The sequence below is a fragment of the Anneissia japonica genome, unplaced genomic scaffold (genome assembly GCF_011630105.1).
Source record: "Anneissia japonica isolate Jap-2015-1 unplaced genomic scaffold, ASM1163010v1 scaffold287762_len338049_cov154, whole genome shotgun sequence".
Classification (NCBI taxonomy): Eukaryota; Metazoa; Echinodermata; class Crinoidea; order Comatulida; family Comatulidae; genus Anneissia; species Anneissia japonica.
In genome coordinates this window covers 271,426-289,199 of record NW_022736333.1, presented here as the reverse complement: position 1 = coordinate 289,199, position 17,774 = coordinate 271,426, and the positions used below count along the sequence as shown (strand labels likewise).

The window sequence follows — 17,774 nt, the reverse complement described above, 5'->3', positions numbered from 1 at the left end:
CTAAGGCAGGTGAAAATGCAAATGAGTTAATTGTTTTTAAGTAAGTATTTGTTGTGCCTGCATTTAGACAATAGCTCGGTTCTTTTGTTTAGTATTGACTGTTTGTCTGTCGATAATAGACCATTCGATATTGTAGGGTGTGTTGCTGTCTTTTAATTTCCATACGTATTTGGCGAGTACGGTGCTGTTTCTGTGTTTGGGAGTGTTAAAAGTGTATTTGTGGTTTGTGTATCGGGTTTTGAACGGTGTGTCAGTGAGCTCGATGTAGCATTTTGTGTCAATATTTGAGTGGACAGTGGTTTTGTAGATGATGGATGAGGTGAGGCAATTTCCAGAGAGTGGACATTCATCTTTTTTCCTGCAATTGCAGAATTTATCTGGCTGTTGTTGCTTAGCAACCAGAAGCTGTTTGTTGTGGGCTCTGATTATACTGCCCATGTTTCTTGAGCAGCTATAGCTGACTTTAACATTGTTCTTGTTGAACAGCTTGTGCAAAATGTTGCCAATCAGAAAATGTTTCTTTACGAGGTTAAGGAATGATTTTCCGATGTTGGTTTTAACTCCTTTGCTGAATGGTGGGTTGTACCAGATTATTTGTCTGCTTCTATTTCTCTTTTGGGATTTTGGTTGTGGAGGCTGGTATTCCATTTTGTGCTGGAATCCGCTGTTTTGCAGAGCTTGTTCGTAGTCAGGGGCGGCCTGATGAAATGATTCACTGGAATCCGATATACATAATTGCATAATACTCCCTGATATTGAAAACATAGGTAAAGACCTTTGAATGACAGTGCTAGATGCTGTAGATATAAAGATCATTGGCGGCCATTTTGAATTTCAAGATGGCGGCCACTAATTGGCTTATTATTTGGGGTCTATTTTTTTTAATGATCCTTAAGTGTCATAGTATCATTGTGGGAAGTTTCATGCTTTCTTCCAAAAGTGCACGATTTTTCTCCTTAGCCACTCTATTTATATAAATTTTTTACATCAAATGTGTTAACATATTCATCTGGTGTCAAGAAAATTCAGATCTCATTAGACCATGCCATTATATTTAGAGGGGAGTTTCAGGTAAAAGTACTGTATGTACTGTTAATCTGAATTTTTTTAGATCTAAACATCTGGGGCCTAGTGCTGATATTTGTAATTGTACAGTATTATTTAATCTGTATTATCAACATAAAACATAAAGGGTAATTAAAACTACCCTCTAAAAATAATGGCATGGTCATTTAAAGATCTGAGTTTTCTAGACAGCCCTATTCAACTCCACTCTTCATAAAATGGTCCACATAAAATTTTAACTTAAGATTTGTTTGGTAACTTGCAGCTGCAAGATATTACTGATGATGAAATGATGTCCAAATACAGACATGCACCAAGTCGCAAGGAGCAGAATTATCAAAGTGAACCGTCTACTGGATTCATCGTGCGCGAGGCTCCTTGGAATCAAGCTCCTCCAAACACACAAGATACTGAAGCTTTTCCATCCATTGGAGCATCTTCAGCACCTACACCCAGACATGCTCACTGGGGCCCAACAAAAAAACACTAAAAATTTCTTTTTTTTTGTTGACATATGGTAAACTTCTTATCTTTTAATGACTGCTACTTTAACTTAATTGCTGTATATAACAGATGTTATGTATCAACATGATAGAATATTAAAAAAATGGTTTAGTACAGTCAAACCAACATTTTTTTTCAGTACTGTACTGAATGCAGAAGATAATGTGCATTAATTCCCAAATTCTAATTATATTTCTGTAGTTACTGTGTTTAGTAAAATTAAGAGCAAAGAATGGAATTGACATGTGTAGCAAATGATATCAAATAACTCGTGCGAGTGACAATGATGCATGGACTCAGTGCCTTGTAAATCTCGTTGTAGGATTGACATGTATTCATGTACTTAATGGCTGTCTGGGTTGCCAGCACACCAATAGATTAAGCTGTGCTCTATAATGTATACTAATCCTTTATTATGAAGCATCTCCCTTTTTTTAAATGTTACTAAATGTAAATGGAAGTTAGATACATGTCCATGCATTCAATAATAATGTGCTTCCAAATGTTAAAATATATTAATTCAGTGTTTTCAGATAAGGAAATATAAAAAAAAAAATAAAGAAAGCAATTGAATTGTAATTTCAATTAATTATTTTTATTTAATATTTGGTTCTTTTTTTTCGTTCACATTTGAATGGTATTTAAATGCAGATATAAATTAGAGATGTATCGCAGCATTGATGGATGATACATATCCCAACTCATTCCTCAAAATCTATTTCTTTTGTTTTAGTATATGAACTGATACCTCTAATTTTCTCAATGATTGTGAATCATAACAGTGGTGATCTATTGTAGAAGTTGTCTTGTCTACCTTTGTTATATTCCAAAGAGAAGAATTCCAATTGTTAGAAAAATCCTACAATTGAGGTAAACAGTAAATAAATATTATATAGCAGACATTTCATTACTGGTCTCTTTTATTTTTTGCAAACAAACACACGTAAACACGCATTTTAAACATTTCAACTTTATTATGGTAATGTAAGGTAACAAAGAAAAATACACTATTAAAAATAATTTGAATTTCCATTATTCACCAATTGCACATTCCCAATAAATAAAACTAGATTTGCATACTGAAATTACTGATCTATCTAGGAACCCATTATCTCTGGTTATAAGCACACAGCAACAGCTAGGTTGGATGAACATATTTCGTGCAAATACAGCAGAGAATTTCTGCCCAAAAGGCTATCTAATAACGAAATAAACCTTCCAAAAACATGACTAAAAATAAATCTACTGTTGGGCACAATTGTATTGAGAAGTAATGCCAATATTTGAAACCTTTTACACAGGTTATTGCATTCGTATTCATGCATTTATTTTAAATGTATAAACCACCTGAAGCTATGCTGGTGATAGAATTGTCCCTTCACACAACAAGAATAATACAGTACATGTACACTAATAACTAATAATAACTAATCTGAATCACACAGCAACTTGGGTGCAAGAGACCTCAGATATGAGTTGATTTTTGCAGTACCACTTTATCTGACTGAATAATTTTGACATTGGAGCTCCCTCAAGAGTAGACAAATATGGAGCTGAGGATGTGAACGAGTGATAACGACACTAGAATTTTTAAACTTTATAGACCAACACAAATACTTCTGTGTGCAGTATTTCAAAATATAATCATTATTTATTATAATTATTATTGTTGTTGTTTGTATCATGTGCCATGGAAATGGAAGACCATTGTAATGGGAATGTACTTTCTGGTAGGCCTAAATTGTAAGATACAGGCTAGTGTGGATTTAAACAATGTCTTAAACGGTAATGTTCAAAATAAGAGTAAATGCAAGTAAGTACGATTATTGGAAAAATGGTCAACATTATATTTTTATAACTGGGCAAAGGCCTGGGTGTAGGGAGAACACTGGGGTCAAAATCTAAAAAGGGGCAAAGAACGTTTGTTGGAAACAATAATAATAATAATAATTGATAAAATTAATATACAATATTGCCAGGAAAAACATAGGTGTCTAGAAAACTCATCCTCTTTAAATTATCATACCATACCATTATTTTTGAATCCGCGCAATAAAACAAATAATTACTAAACTAATTAATAACCATTAATATTTGTTTCATTTCACCAACAGTAGAGACGAATATGTTCGTCATAGGCGCAATAGAAATTAGTTGATAAGAATATATAATATATAATATGCTAATATATTCTTGTTGGTCTATTGTTATTTGACAAGAGAACCATAATAATACAAGGAAGGTAAATACAGAATACATCATATTTTTATAACAGTTTATGCACAGACAAACAATCAATTTACATAACAATATGATATAGCATAATTATAATTAAATTCAATTGATTAAAATTTAATGTCATCATCATCATCTTGAAATAGTAAAAAAAAAAATTAAATCAAGAAAAACACAAGATAAAAGATAAATATATGTATTAAATTAATAAGAAGCCACATGCCATAATAATAATAATATAGTAATCACTTGATTCCGATCAATCCTTATTTGGAAACGCCTTCACCAATTACTATTTCATTTAGTTATCTGAGCCAGAACATCAATCCTCGAGTTAGGTCTGAAAAAAAAAAATAAAAGGTCTTTGTATTTTCAAGTGTTTTCAATTTACTGTTCATTTGAAAATTAACGATTTATTATAGAGGTCCCATTGCTTTTTGTAAATGTGATTTGTAACATTAGTCTTGCAGTGTAGTGGTGAACTTAAGCAACAAATTATTTCTTTGTAATCTTTAACAAGATCAAATAGTTCAAGCTGCTGATGTTGAACTACTGTGACTACTGTAACAGAGTTTTTTACAAATCCAGCAAAATAATATTGACGAGTACAGTACAGTTTATTCTGGGTGACACCTATAACATCTCAGTCAAAAACTATTTTAAACCAGTACCAAAAAAAGCACATACTGACCAATTAAAAATTACCAAGTGCACAAAAAGTAATCATTTAAATAAAAGCAAATTGGAACATGCACCTTTTAATAACCGTAAGTACCGTACATGCTCGAATAAGCGCAGCAGCGCTTCTAACATATTTGGAGGCTTATAAAAAAATATTGGTGTGGTGCTTTCCATGCATGTTCCCATGTTACCTATTCCACGTATTCCCGTCCCGTAGGCAAATCATACTGCAGGTCGTATCATCGTAAATAAATGCATATAAAGAAATGCTTGTGTCTTCTTCGTTGGAGGAAGTGATTTGGCGCAGCAGGAATGGTTTGGTTTCCCAACCCTGAGGTCAGGGTTTCAATCCTTCGCTGTGCATTGCGCGTGTCCTTAAGCAAGGCACTTTATCTACGTTGCTTCCTGGTGGGGTTGCCTGCTCCTGCGCCAAGATGACACAACACGTGGACCCAATGACAAAGGAACAACTATATAAATGTCCAGATTAGATTAGATTAGATTCATTGTGGTATTTATTTATTTTAACACTGTATAAGCGCCGCAGCTTTTATTCGAGCGTGGCACTTATTCAAGCATATTTCATTACTGTTGTGTCATTGTAATCAATCCTAAGCATCTTGTTTTCAGTCTCACAAACTAGTTCTTCAGTTTTTAGAAATAATTTATGTTGTTCCGGGCTGTGTCCAAGCATGAATAAAGTTGACCATTCCATTGTTGATTGTTTAATGATGCCATATAATCATATAACTGTCAGGACACTATGTCTGAGCCTGCATTCCCGAGCGGATCACCTCCTTATTGTCAGATTCTTCTTTCTTTTTCCCCCATTTCTGTTCGCACAATATCTCAATTCAATGAACATTTGGCTTGGCCTGGAATAGTCACAATAAGCTTTTGAATGTGTGACACCATCTACACGCAATTTTGCGTTTTTACATATCAATCATATTATCCTAACCAATTGTCATTTCTAAATCATATTTAGTGGGCATAAACTTCAGGTCAAGGTTGAATGTCACATACCGAAATATTTTGCGTGCGCATTATAACACGCGCGAACACGTGCGCCAAAATTTTAAAATGCTCAAAATAACTTTTTGACTAAATTAGATCATGTTTCATACCATTTTGAGCATTTTAAATTTTTGGACATTTTCCGCTAAGCCCGCGCATTTTTACGCGCGCAGCACGTACAGAAGCTAGAAATTACATTTCTTTTACATTTTTTGATTCCCTGACATTGTATTCACAAATTTCCATTCTTTTCAGTCATCTTCTGGCCAATGGCAATGCTGTACGTGCGCATCAAACATCCACGAATCCTTGCACGCATTTGTGCCGACACATACAATGAAAATATGCTGAAATCAGGCCTATTTTTTATTCATTTATAGCAAAGATACTAGAAACACAAGATAGAAAAAAACACAAAAAAATCTGTTCCACCGAAATGCATTGTTGGGAATACAAACATTGGGGCGCTGTGTACGGCTGGATCTAAAAAGCTTCTGCCACTGTTACATATCTGTAACTTTTTGCAGAGGTTGAAAACGTTGCATTATCCATAAAATACAAACAAGTAGGCATAAATAAATCAAAACTATACAATGACAGACACAAAAGCGGAGAATCGTATGACTGGTTTATTAGTGATAAAGTTTTCTTTCATTAGTGGAAAAAGAAGGGCGCCGCTATTTCCTGTCTCTTATACACATCTAGATGTGTATAAGAGACAGGGCGCCGTGTGCGTCTGGATATACCTAGCAACAGAAGGGCGCCCTATACGTGTGGACCAAATATAGAAAACTTGCATTATAAAAAGAGAAGGGCGCCGCGTACGTCTGGACAAATTTCCGCCTCATTTTTGCTATGCTAGTGCTGTATCTTGTATTTCTAGTATCTTTGAATGTACAGTAAGTTAACCCCTAATTTTTATTACATATTCTGAAACACGAGTTTTAGTTATGATTATATAGATCATCGGACATTGTGATGTTATCATATTGCCATCTGAATTTTTAAAAAACTAAATTTTATCTATGACGTCATTTTTGAAAATACGCATTTGACCGTATCTCGCTTATCCTTGATTGATATTCTCCCAACTATGTTATAGCTGAGACCTTTCATAAATGAAACTTTTTTTTACAGTTAATGACGTCATCATGGTCAAAATAAATGTTTTTTTCTGGACCCCCTCATTTTTCTTTGCTCCAATATTTGATGACCCATATCATCCTAGATGTGTATAAGAGACAGCATATGCAGTGGGCATAAACTCCAGGTCAAGGTTGAATGCCATGTACATGTCATGTTTCATACCATTTTGAGCATTTTAAATTTTTAGACATTTTCCGCTAAGCCCGCGCATTTTTACGCGCGCAGCACGTACAGAAGCTAGAAATTATGTTTCTTTTACATTTTTTGATTCCCTGACATTGTATTCACAAATTTCCATTCTTTTCAGTCATCTTCTGGCCAATGGCAATGCTGTACGTGCGCATCAAACATCCACGAATCCTTGCACGCGTTTGTGCCGACACATACAATGAAAATATGCTAAAATCAGGCCTATTTTTTATTCATTTATAGCAAAGATACTAGAAACACAAGATAGAAAAAACACAAAAAAATCTGTTCCACCGAAATGCATGGTTGGGAATACAAACATTGGGGCGCTGTGTACGGCTGGATCTAAAAAGCTTCTGCCACTGTTACATATCTGTAACCTTTTGCAGAGGTTGAAAACGTTGCATTATCCATAAAATACAAACAAGTAGGCATAAATAAATCAAAACTATACAATGACAGACACAAAAGCGGAGAATCGTATGACTGGTTTATTAGTGATAAAGTTTTCTTTCATTAGTGGAAAAAGAAGGGCGCCGTGTGCGTCTGGATATACCTAGCAACAGAAGGGCGCCCTATACGTGTGGACCAAATATAGAAAACTTGCATTATAAAAAGAGAAGGGCGCCGCCGTTTGTCTGGACAAATTTTTGCTATGCTAGTGCTGTATCTTGTATATTCTGAAAGCGCATGAGTTGTAGATATGATTTTGTAGATCATTATGGCTGATCGGACATTTTGAAATCATCATATTGCCATTTTAATAAAAAGAAAAACTGAATGTTTATAACGTCATAATTTCTATACTTACTTAAAGGCATCTCAATTATTCTTAATCGACGTCTCCCACCTTTGAGTATGTTATAGCGGAGACAGTTTGCTTTCATTCATTTTCCACTTTGATGACATCATCATGGTCAAAATGAATGTTTTTCTGACCTCCCTCCCCCACCTCTTTCTTTCTTAAATTTTTATTTAGAACCCCAGAGAGAGGGTGGCAGACTTGATATTCTCCTGCACTGTTTGAAAATCTTGGCTACAGTAGTTTCCAATAATTCATACATTTTAAGCTCCGAGAGATTTCTTTTGTCTGACAAGCGGACCACTTAACTCGTCCAGTGACTAGTTCAAATCTAGTTTACATTGTTTTTGATAAAAAAAAAATTCTGAGAAATACATCTCTGGATTCTATCTACTAGGCATCTTGTGCATGTGACATCACCATGCATTCCACATGAATGCCATCTGTTTCAGATCTCTCAAAAACAGAGATCCACCTATTTCATTTCACTTTGGACAAATTGTAATTCTCGGTACCTCACCATTCAATTTTCAGGTTACTTTCAAATTTTAATTTCTTGTCACTTTAGCATCACTTTCACATGTTATTTTCAAATTAAATTAACATCACTTCTAATGTCACTCCCTGTTTGAAGTTAGGTCTATAAAAGATTTGTTAGTTCTACAACCATAGCATGCATGTTTGTTAATGCTTTCTAAATTACATGCAGTGTCAGTGCATCTAGTCGTGTACATGGTCCAGGCTATAGTGCTGGACATGCATTGTTGTTTACCTTTACAAAACTCTTTTTTCAACCTGTGGCAAATAAAACAAAATGCCTGTCATTTAGAGTTGATAGATTTACAAGAGACTTTATACTCACTAAGTGGTGACATAAATACTCTGGTTTTTAACATAGTTTAAAGCAATTTCATGAACACATTTATTACAAACATGACATAAAATATGGTCCCAAATAACCTGCTTCATTTAATGAAGCGGGTTTAAACAGTATTAAATACTGATCAAATGCCAGACTGTTAGTCACCTCCACTGCTAAGTCACAGTTTTCATGAAGGGGTGTCATGTGCTGTGAATGTAGCACACTCTAAATAGTAATTTGTTTTTTAAGTACTTGGTAGTGTCAAGATGATGACACAAGACCAAATTACCAATAAAAACAACACAGAAAATAATAGGCCTACCAAAGTTCTAATTTACATAATTCCAATCAGAAGTAAAATATTTGAAAAGAATAGATTTTACACAAATAAGATGGGAGTGCAAAGAGTGAACTTTTTTTTAGTATTCCTACTGTTGTTCAACGGCGGCAGAATGTTTTTGAAAATGGGGGTGGGGGGTAATAAATTCAGTATGCAAGCAAAGCAGGGGGCCACGGATATTTGACAGTTTCATGAATTGCATTAGTTATTTTATAGGCATCAAACTACTGTAGAATGACTTAATAATTATTGTTGTATTTTGCAAAGTCAAAGTCAACATTGCTTCCACGATCACAATGAATTATTCATCATGTGAGGTGTATTCTTGATAATGCTATGGTATTCCCCGACGAAACCTTCTCTTTTCCTCTGAAGGATTAATATTACCCTTCTAGGAGCCCAGAAATGGTACTTCAACAGTGCCAGGTCCAGAAGTCGAAATAGAGGGGCCCAGGAAATAACTGCACAGATCGAGCGTCCCCGCCTCAGCACCACCTTGGGTTGGGACTGAGGTAAGAAAAAATTATGATTATGGAACCTCTAGAGGGCCAGAAATGGCATTCTCAGATTGACTAATTCGTAATGTCACAAAAAGGGGAGGGGGACAAAGAATATTATACATTGTTGTCTCATGCAATGTAAACAGTCTAAGTTCTTATTTGCTTACGTGTATGTCACTGAGTGCTTGTTTAGCCATGTAAGCTTCACGCTTAATCTTCACGTCCAAGCTCTCTGGAACATCAGGCACTGCGATATCTATCAACTTGCCAACACCAAACACAAAATGCTGCAATGAACGGTAATCAATTAAACACTGATACAAATACAAATTGTTCACAGATGTCATCAATAATTTATAATTCCAGTATATCAAAGTTATTGGTAAATTCTATTTTAGTAGTCCAGTATTATAAATGAAAATGTCAGTACCAAAGCATAACAAGACCTTCCAGCACAATATCACACAAAACAGTACTGTATAAACAAATAATAATTTACCAAAGCTTTCATAGAGGTGCAAATGTCTAAGTGGCTGTGTAAATTTTAAAAATCAAGATAATGTGGAATGATGTTGTGTAGACAAAAAACTATTTTTTTTTGTGGTTTTCTTTTTGAATACATTTGTTAGATGCTATAACATTATAATACTCACTTCAAAAATAATGACAAATAACAGTTTGAGTGCCAACAGCTGAAAATATGTAACAGTGTAAGCTCCTTCTGAATCCCGAAAGTCACGGTACCTAAATTACAAGATAAGACATAACAGATATTTAAATTTAGCACAAGGAAAAAGGGAGAATTAGGCTTTAATGTATTTACAGTGTATTTTATTTTCCCAATAAAATTCATAAAATTAGAAATTATGCAGTAAGTTTAGAGTCATGATTGAGATTATTGCTTACCTGCATGTATGTGTCATTGAGCCTTCAGGTGACGTAGACAGGGTGTAGTTAGTGTAACCATAAAGATCACCGTTGTGCTTATATTTGTACAATGCTCTCGACAGGAAGTCAGAAGTGAATGCAATCAAGAAAGCCTACAAAACATTTATGAATTTTAAAAAAAACAACATTAATGGTTTTTCATATAAATCTAAATTTAACTCCTATAATACATTCCGACTACAATAAACAGCAGCCAACCGGTGATCCATTGTCCCGATTGTCAAACTCAACATTCACACTTTTTTAGCAAATTGTTGGTGGGGCCTAGAGGAAGGTTGGCCTACCCACTAAATAAGCTGGTTGACACCCATTTGTTGCTCATATAGTAAGGTTACCCCAGCAGTCAGTACTGCTGTGTGACTTATCAGCTATATTTTGAAATACACTGACAATTTCTGAAGTGAATATAGGAACACTCAAGGGGGAAAAAAGGCAAATTGATGGTCAAGTGACTTTTTTTTGCAATGCCAAATAATGATTATTATAATTAATTGAAAGAAATCTAAACTTGGGCTTTTTTTTTTTTTTTTTTTTTTTTTTTTTTTTTATTAGTGAGATGAATATTATTATTGTAAAATGTCTGGTATCTGTCTCTTATACACATCTGGGAGTGGGGCACAAGCCCCAGAAAAGTGTTGCACAAAAAAAAAGAAGAAAAACATGGGCAAACTGAAGTGCCTAGCTGGAGGATTAGATCGATAGTACGTCTAATTAATGTTCTGTAAATTCAACAAAATCTTACATTACTGACAACAGCAATCTGCGCTATAGCATCCAGGATACTAAACCAGATCCCAATGTCCTCTGCACGGTCAGCAACTGGTCGACGCACCTCACACAAGTATTTAGATCCATCGAGGCGAATTTCAATCCAGTTATTAAGCAAAGCGAAGAGTGGTGCCAGTGGGAATGATGCAACAAATATCGTGATAAACCCAAACTGAAGGACTGTGGAGACATCAAATATAATCAAATGCTTCCTTGTACAAAACAACTTATTTACACATTAAGGTCCTTGCATAGCAAAAAAGATCAAGCACACATCTTAAATGCATCCAAGATCATTCTTTACCTCCTAAAAGCCACTGAAGTCTGACATGTTTTTAGAACAGTTACATTAAGCATTCTGGCAATTTATTTGTGTACAGCAGTAATAAAAACATATGCTGAAATGGTCAACTCACTCATTTCAAGATATTCTTCAAAGAGTCCCTCATTTGGTACAAGTTGGTAGTCCTCTTCCCAACGAGTGCTTTCTCGATCGCTTAAAGAGCCTTTCAATTTCCAACGCTGAATAAACTGCTTAATTTTCCTTTAATTTAAATCAAAGTGTTATCATAAAAGTAGGTAGTGTGCCATTTTAAAAAGGAAACATTTTATCATGCTGTCAATTTTGATTCCTACCAACAAGTGTAAAGTTTTGACCATACAACCATGCTAGTACAGAAATTAGATGCATGGTACCATGTTGGCAAAATTCTGGAGCCACCACTGTTATTTTGGATGCTAGCCCAAAATTTGTAAGGTTGCCAGGGTTAACATATAATTTTTATGCAACAAGCAATAAAAATTGCTTTTTGGGATTGAGTATCCCACTATTGTTGTTTTAACATCAAACATTTTTTTGTAGTCAATTTCATGCACACAATTACAAAGTGACTTATTTATAGACCTGAAGTTCAACACAGAACAATTACAAAATTGAATAACAAAATATATTTAAAACAATGAAAACTTAAAAAACATTTTTGTCACGGTAAGATATGTGCTATGGTATTTTATGCCACTGTTACATGTACAGGTACCACGCACCATTGATATGTAAATTACTTGCAGTTAAAAGACCTTGGCTCTTTGTGATTCGGGAAGTGATTGAGTGTGGTAAAGGCTTGGTGTTAGGTCAAAACGGTCTGTGACCGTAATTTGATAAGCCAGGAACAAATAGGCCTTAGTAAATACCGTACGTGTACATGTCAGGATAGACATGGATTATGTTAACCTATAAGCTGTAAACATTACAACAATTGTAAGTAGGTTTCAAGAACAGTTTGTGGGTAATATTTCTAATTAGCACTTATTAGTGAGATGAATATTATTATTGTAAAATGTCTGGTATTTTACTGTAGGTGGCCTCGTGCCCGAGATATAACTTCATTATAGTGGTGGATAATCTGTTGACACATTGCGTTGCATGAACTGTAAGTAGGTTTCAAGAACAGTTTGTGGGTAATATTTCTAATTAGCACTTATTAGTGAGATGAATATTATTATTGTAAAATGTCTGGTATTTTACTGTAGGTGGCCTTTTGCCTGAGATATAACTTCATTATAGTGGTGGATAATCTGTTGACACATTGCGTTGCATGAACTGATTGACTACTCATTCGAAGCCTGTTTTGGGAATCGTGTGTCAGAAGTTTCACGCAGTACTCGCACTTATTATTGCGAAATACCTTTTGGAACAGTTTACCAATTCAAGCTGATATGTATATTGGACAATGGATAAGTCAATGAACATTACATTGTTTTGAACTCTGAATATATATATGTTAATATTTTATATGTTCAATTTATGCTTACATATTAAGTATGCTTCGTTATTACATGGACAATGTGATGAGAGTTTCAAAGCAAATAAATCTATGAATGGTATCTTAAGTCTGTAATTATTTACCCGTGTGACAATTTTAAAAATTCAAACTGCAAAATAACATGGGGATCAGCAGTTTTAAATTCTGATTTTGTTCACAAAAAATCGAGACCGAAGATTGACTTACCTTACCCTTTGATCACAGTCAAGGTGGACTTGACATGCCTGCTCCAGGTTTCTGACATTACTTTGCCAAAATATTCTAGTGGTAGGCCGGTGTCCCTGTTAGTGTTGGTAAGAGGATGGCTACTAATCTGTTTGTTGGCATTTATCGTAGAAGTACGTCGGACCACTACCTGTGGCATAATGATGGGGCCGGGGGCCCGTGGCTTTCTGAAAATGGGAGCCCTTTTTTGGTCCTGGTCGCCAATTCCATCATGGGATTTTAGATGTACTCATTTTTTAATCATGTTTGCATTGTAAATGCTTTTAACAACGAATAAATGATATAATATCAGTGGTGGATCGAGGTAGTTGTAATAAGGTGTTAGGGAAGGACTTTCACAGCTGCAGAGTCTATACTACCTCAGTCCCACCTTGATTGGGGCTGAGGTAAGAAAATTTATGATTATGGCACCTCTAGATGACCAGAAATGGCACGCACAGACCAGCCGAAAGACAGAATGCTCTCCAAACATGCTAAGAAAGATAAACTTAATTTTCATTGTGATGTTATATTGCCTGATGTGGTGCAGCTTGTTGCATGCTGACCAGGCCTGCGCTATACAACCTATAAAATCCTTTAGGCTGTCGGTTATGATGAATGAGCCATGAGTCAAGGATTTCTTGGCTATTAAGTCCATTTTAAAAAGGAGATGTACTAGTTGTGGCCTTTGTGGTTGAAGGATATAAATTCAGTTTTCTTGAGTGCAAGTATAAACAGACTCCAAGAGTATTAAAATGTGTTGTGCATTCTTTTCTGGGATACTGTAGGCATTCTGTTAGCAGAATAAAAAGTCTTTGGAAAATCAATAAAAATAATGGCAGCCTCCATGTCAGTAACTTCAATTACTCGTCTGATAGCTAGAATTTGTGGGACAGTTTTCTGGCTTTCCTGAATCCATTTTAGTTTCTTCTGAGGATACGTACTGTACATGTACACACTCATGCGGTTTAACCGAAGCAAGTTGTAAATTTTAACAGCAGAAGCGGTAAGAGGGATGTGTCTACAATTTTCAGGCTTTCTTGGAAAGTGGAATTATAAAAGATTTGGAGAAGCAATCTGGCTGGTTTCCAGCGAAGGTTTAATTACAGAAGTACAGCAGTTCTTGACAACAAGTGTATTCTTCCAGATGATCATATGAATTTGGTCTGAACCAGTAGACTTATTATTGCTAATATTTGAGAGACATTTATTAAGAGTAGAGACCTTTATTAAGAGTGAAAGGTGAGGTGTCAATCAGGAGTGAGTTGGCTACTTTGTTGTTGAAGAATGGTTCAGAAGGTTCTATATTTGAAATTTGACCACCAGTAAGGTTAGTAAAAATGAGAGTAACTAGAGGTAAGTCTTTAAGAGCTGGAAGATATTTTCGCAGAGAGGAACAGCTTTCTTCTAGTTAACTCTCTCAGAACATCTGCATGCTTTATTTCTTTGTGGGAATTCTGAAGCTCATCTGTTTTATTTTTCAGTTGAGTAAAGCTGGAGTAGGTAAAGTGTAGTCGCAGTTTGGCAGCTTCATGTTTTGATCATGTGGTTCATGGTTGAACGAATTATACTACAATTATGCTGATAACTTTAAAAGTACATTTTAATATTTTACAAATATTTTATAAAAGGACAAGTGTTTTGTAGGTTACAGCAGCAGGATCCTCTAGCAAAATATGTCGTAATAAAGTTCCAATATGGTGAAACAAATTCTTCAAAATACAACTTCAACATTTAAAAAAAAAATCTATGTGAATGGGAACCATAGTGTGGATGGAAATGATGAGAATACTTACGGAACAGCAACCTCTTGGCAATTGTTGATCATCTGCTTGCCAACCATAATGACCAGAAGTTGTTGAGCTAGCTCCACAAGACAGCCACCATTAGCACACTCTTCAGTTCGTAAACCAAAAATACGAGTATAATCTCCTGGGTAACCAACAAATCTGAAAATGGTGAACACATTACAAGATACTGTATTGAGATATATATTTTTATCGCATTAGTGACATGACAACAAAAAATAGAATATTTTTTTCCCCACCACCAACTACACAAACCAGATAAAAATATTGTCTGTCTCTTATACACATCTAGATGTGTATAAGAGAGGAGCGTAATTGAGTGCAATAAGGTAAGCATGTACTTACTTGCCCTTAAAAAAGGCAATGTAGAATATAGATGAGTAAAAATTACAAAACTGGAAGATAAACACTTTGAATGTCAGATTGTCTTCATATTCTGTCTGTGTTCGATGCATTTCTAATGGAAAAAAAAAAAGAGAATATTCCAGCCAAATTTGCAATTTCTAACAAAACCAAAATGATTTTTTACATGTAGATGTAAAAAGCTAATCAGCATAAGAATGGTTACTTACCCCAGTCATTGAGGATCTGTGCCAATAGCTGGTAGACTTGACCCAGAGACATAATAAGGATCAAGTTGACCACAGCACTTGACATACTAGCAATAGATTGTGCCTGTGATCGCAGTGCCTCATTTTGGAAAAGTGGGATACTAACGAGTACACGATACATTATAACACCAAGCATGAATATAAGCACAATTACCACCTAATAAAAAAATGATTAACACAATTCAATACAATTTTTATTAAATGTTTTTTATGCGAGAACATTTAATATAACAGGTCAATATATAGTAAAGATTATTATTAAAAGGCATATAACTGAAGTATTTGTATTTAAAACAAAATACTCCACATAAACATACCAATAAAATAAAACAAAAGTGACTCCAAATAGAGAAAGTGAGGCCATTTTACTCAACGTTTCGACTTTATTAAGTCATCATCAGGAATAAAAATATTTACAGAGTAATTACCAAAAATACTACAATATGCAAATACAATTAAACATACCATGCCACACAGAATTCCCAAGCCTGTAAGCCAGCGCCTAGCTCTTGTATCATCAGGGAAATATGGCTCCATCACACCTGTAATTGGATTTGCTTCCATACAAGGAGCCTTGGCACAGAATTCTGGCCGTGGTCTCTCCTAAAAATAAATTTAACATTTCAGACAAAAAAAAATAACTTTAGTAATCAGTAACAAAATTTGGTGTATAGACCAATTTATATATTTATATTGTTATTATTACTGTATAATAAATTGTATAAACTTCTGTTCACAACAAAATAACAAGAAATAAGTTGATAATTTGCAATGTTAATTCTAATTTCATAATATTTATATTATTTTTTAAAATAAAAAAATGGTGACAAAAGTCTTACATCTTCTTCCTCAAATCCGAGAACATCCCAATGATGAGCCAAACTGACCTGCTTCCGCTTCCAATATTCTAGGAATGACACAGCTACAAAACAAACATCAATCATCAATTATTACACCAATTTAGCTTTATCAGCACACTATTTGTATCATGCCACACCTGATGTCAGTAATTGTTTCACAGCAGCGTTTGATGCAAGTACATTACCACCACAGGCTTAATGTAGCATCTCCTGATATCAGCACACTTATATGATCCAAGTAAACAATCCCACTTCTATTAACATGTATCCTTAGCTAATAATTAGATGCTACAGTTTGGTGTTCAAAAATGTTTTTATTTTTTGTATAACCTAATTCTAGCCACAATGTTCACAAACATTTATGCTTTGTGTTTGTTGGGACAATGGCACTTGGACAGCTCCTGGTTGTACACATGTAGAAACATTTATATGGGATCACAACAACTGCCCAAGATTACATGAATATTTTTTTTTTTTTAAATCCAAGACTTCCAACACATGAAACTGTACTGGTACTGGTATGGCATTATAATGCGCCTTTTACTTACGGTTATAAAGCGCTGTTCTTGTACAAGAGGAGATATTCATTTGTAGTATCATAAAAATTAATAAAAAGCAGATGTTAAAGCGGAAATAAAACACCTGGCTTTTTCCCACATATTCACAATGCCTCTGAGGAACAAGACTACACAAACCAGATAAAAATATTGTTTATCAACCAATCAGTCATATGTATTATGGTTCTGCACATGGATATTAAAACCAAATTTTGACCAGGAAGTTTTGGTCTATTATTAGAATCCCTCTACAAAGTGTCTTTATAGAGGGAAATTAAGAATGATGTACAACATGCAAGATTGTTTTATTCCAATTCCAAGCATTTTTCAAAATGTACAGTTTACATGCTGTTATTGATTTCAGTCCAGCACTTGTTCTACCCAAATATCTACTACTAACAACTGTTCTACTAAATCTATTGGTAGGCCTATTCATTACAGAGCACTGTATAGACAAAACCTGTTCTTACAAAACAGTACATATAGTCATATCATCATTTATTATTTTTTAAAACTATTAAAATCACCATAATTATATTTTAATTGAAAGTATTATTTATTTGAAGGGAAAGTTTTCAGTTCAGTAGGGCCCAAGGGCGTCGATCCGTAGCTGAAAGGGGGGGGGGGTATGTGGAAAATGTAGTTGATTACCAAAGGTTACAATTTTTATTTTGAAGACTGCATGGTCTAGGAAGTGTACATTTTTTTTATGGGGCAAGTTTCCAAGGGCGGGTATTCTAGGGGCGAGTTGACTGCCAAAGAGTGTTGCCAAAGTGCGAGCCAGCGTGTTAGTTGATCACAAGTGCGAGACATCGCAAGTGTGAGCCAGCGGGCCATGACGTCACGACAATAGA

At 34.8% G+C, this 17,774-nt stretch overlaps 2 protein-coding genes across 4 annotated transcripts in view; one reads left to right on the top strand and one right to left on the bottom strand.

Annotated features, from left to right (window-relative positions):
- Positions 1-2,125, top strand: part of LOC117116743 (vigilin-like) — a 50,364-nt gene extending 48,239 nt beyond the window's left edge. Inside the window, exon 23 of the mRNA XM_033260835.1 lies at positions 1,331-2,125. Coding sequence (XP_033116726.1) covers positions 1,331-1,555 — 225 coding nt within the window. The 3' untranslated portion in view covers positions 1,556-2,125. The remainder of the gene's footprint in view (positions 1-1,330) is intronic.
- A 66-nt stretch (positions 2,126-2,191) lies between these two features.
- Positions 2,192-17,774, bottom strand: part of LOC117116744 (anoctamin-7-like) — a 63,614-nt gene continuing 48,031 nt past the window's right edge. For 2 of the 3 annotated variants that reach the window (XM_033260836.1, XM_033260839.1), the window contains 12 exons: positions 16,343-16,425; positions 15,969-16,106; positions 15,465-15,660; positions 15,238-15,349; positions 14,881-15,033; positions 11,474-11,601; positions 11,032-11,237; positions 10,248-10,381; positions 9,995-10,085; positions 9,509-9,628; positions 8,412-8,434; positions 2,192-4,144 (listed from right to left, as the gene is read on the bottom strand). In XM_033260836.1, the coding sequence (XP_033116727.1) occupies positions 8,414-8,434; positions 9,509-9,628; positions 9,995-10,085; positions 10,248-10,381; positions 11,032-11,237; positions 11,474-11,601; positions 14,881-15,033; positions 15,238-15,349; positions 15,465-15,660; positions 15,969-16,106; positions 16,343-16,425 (1,382 nt within the window). In that variant the 3' untranslated portion in view covers positions 2,192-4,144; positions 8,412-8,413. The remainder of the gene's footprint in view (positions 4,145-8,411; positions 8,435-9,508; positions 9,629-9,994; positions 10,086-10,247; positions 10,382-11,031; positions 11,238-11,473; positions 11,602-14,880; positions 15,034-15,237; positions 15,350-15,464; positions 15,661-15,968; positions 16,107-16,342; positions 16,426-17,774) is intronic. The other variant, XM_033260837.1, reaches the window with a different exon arrangement.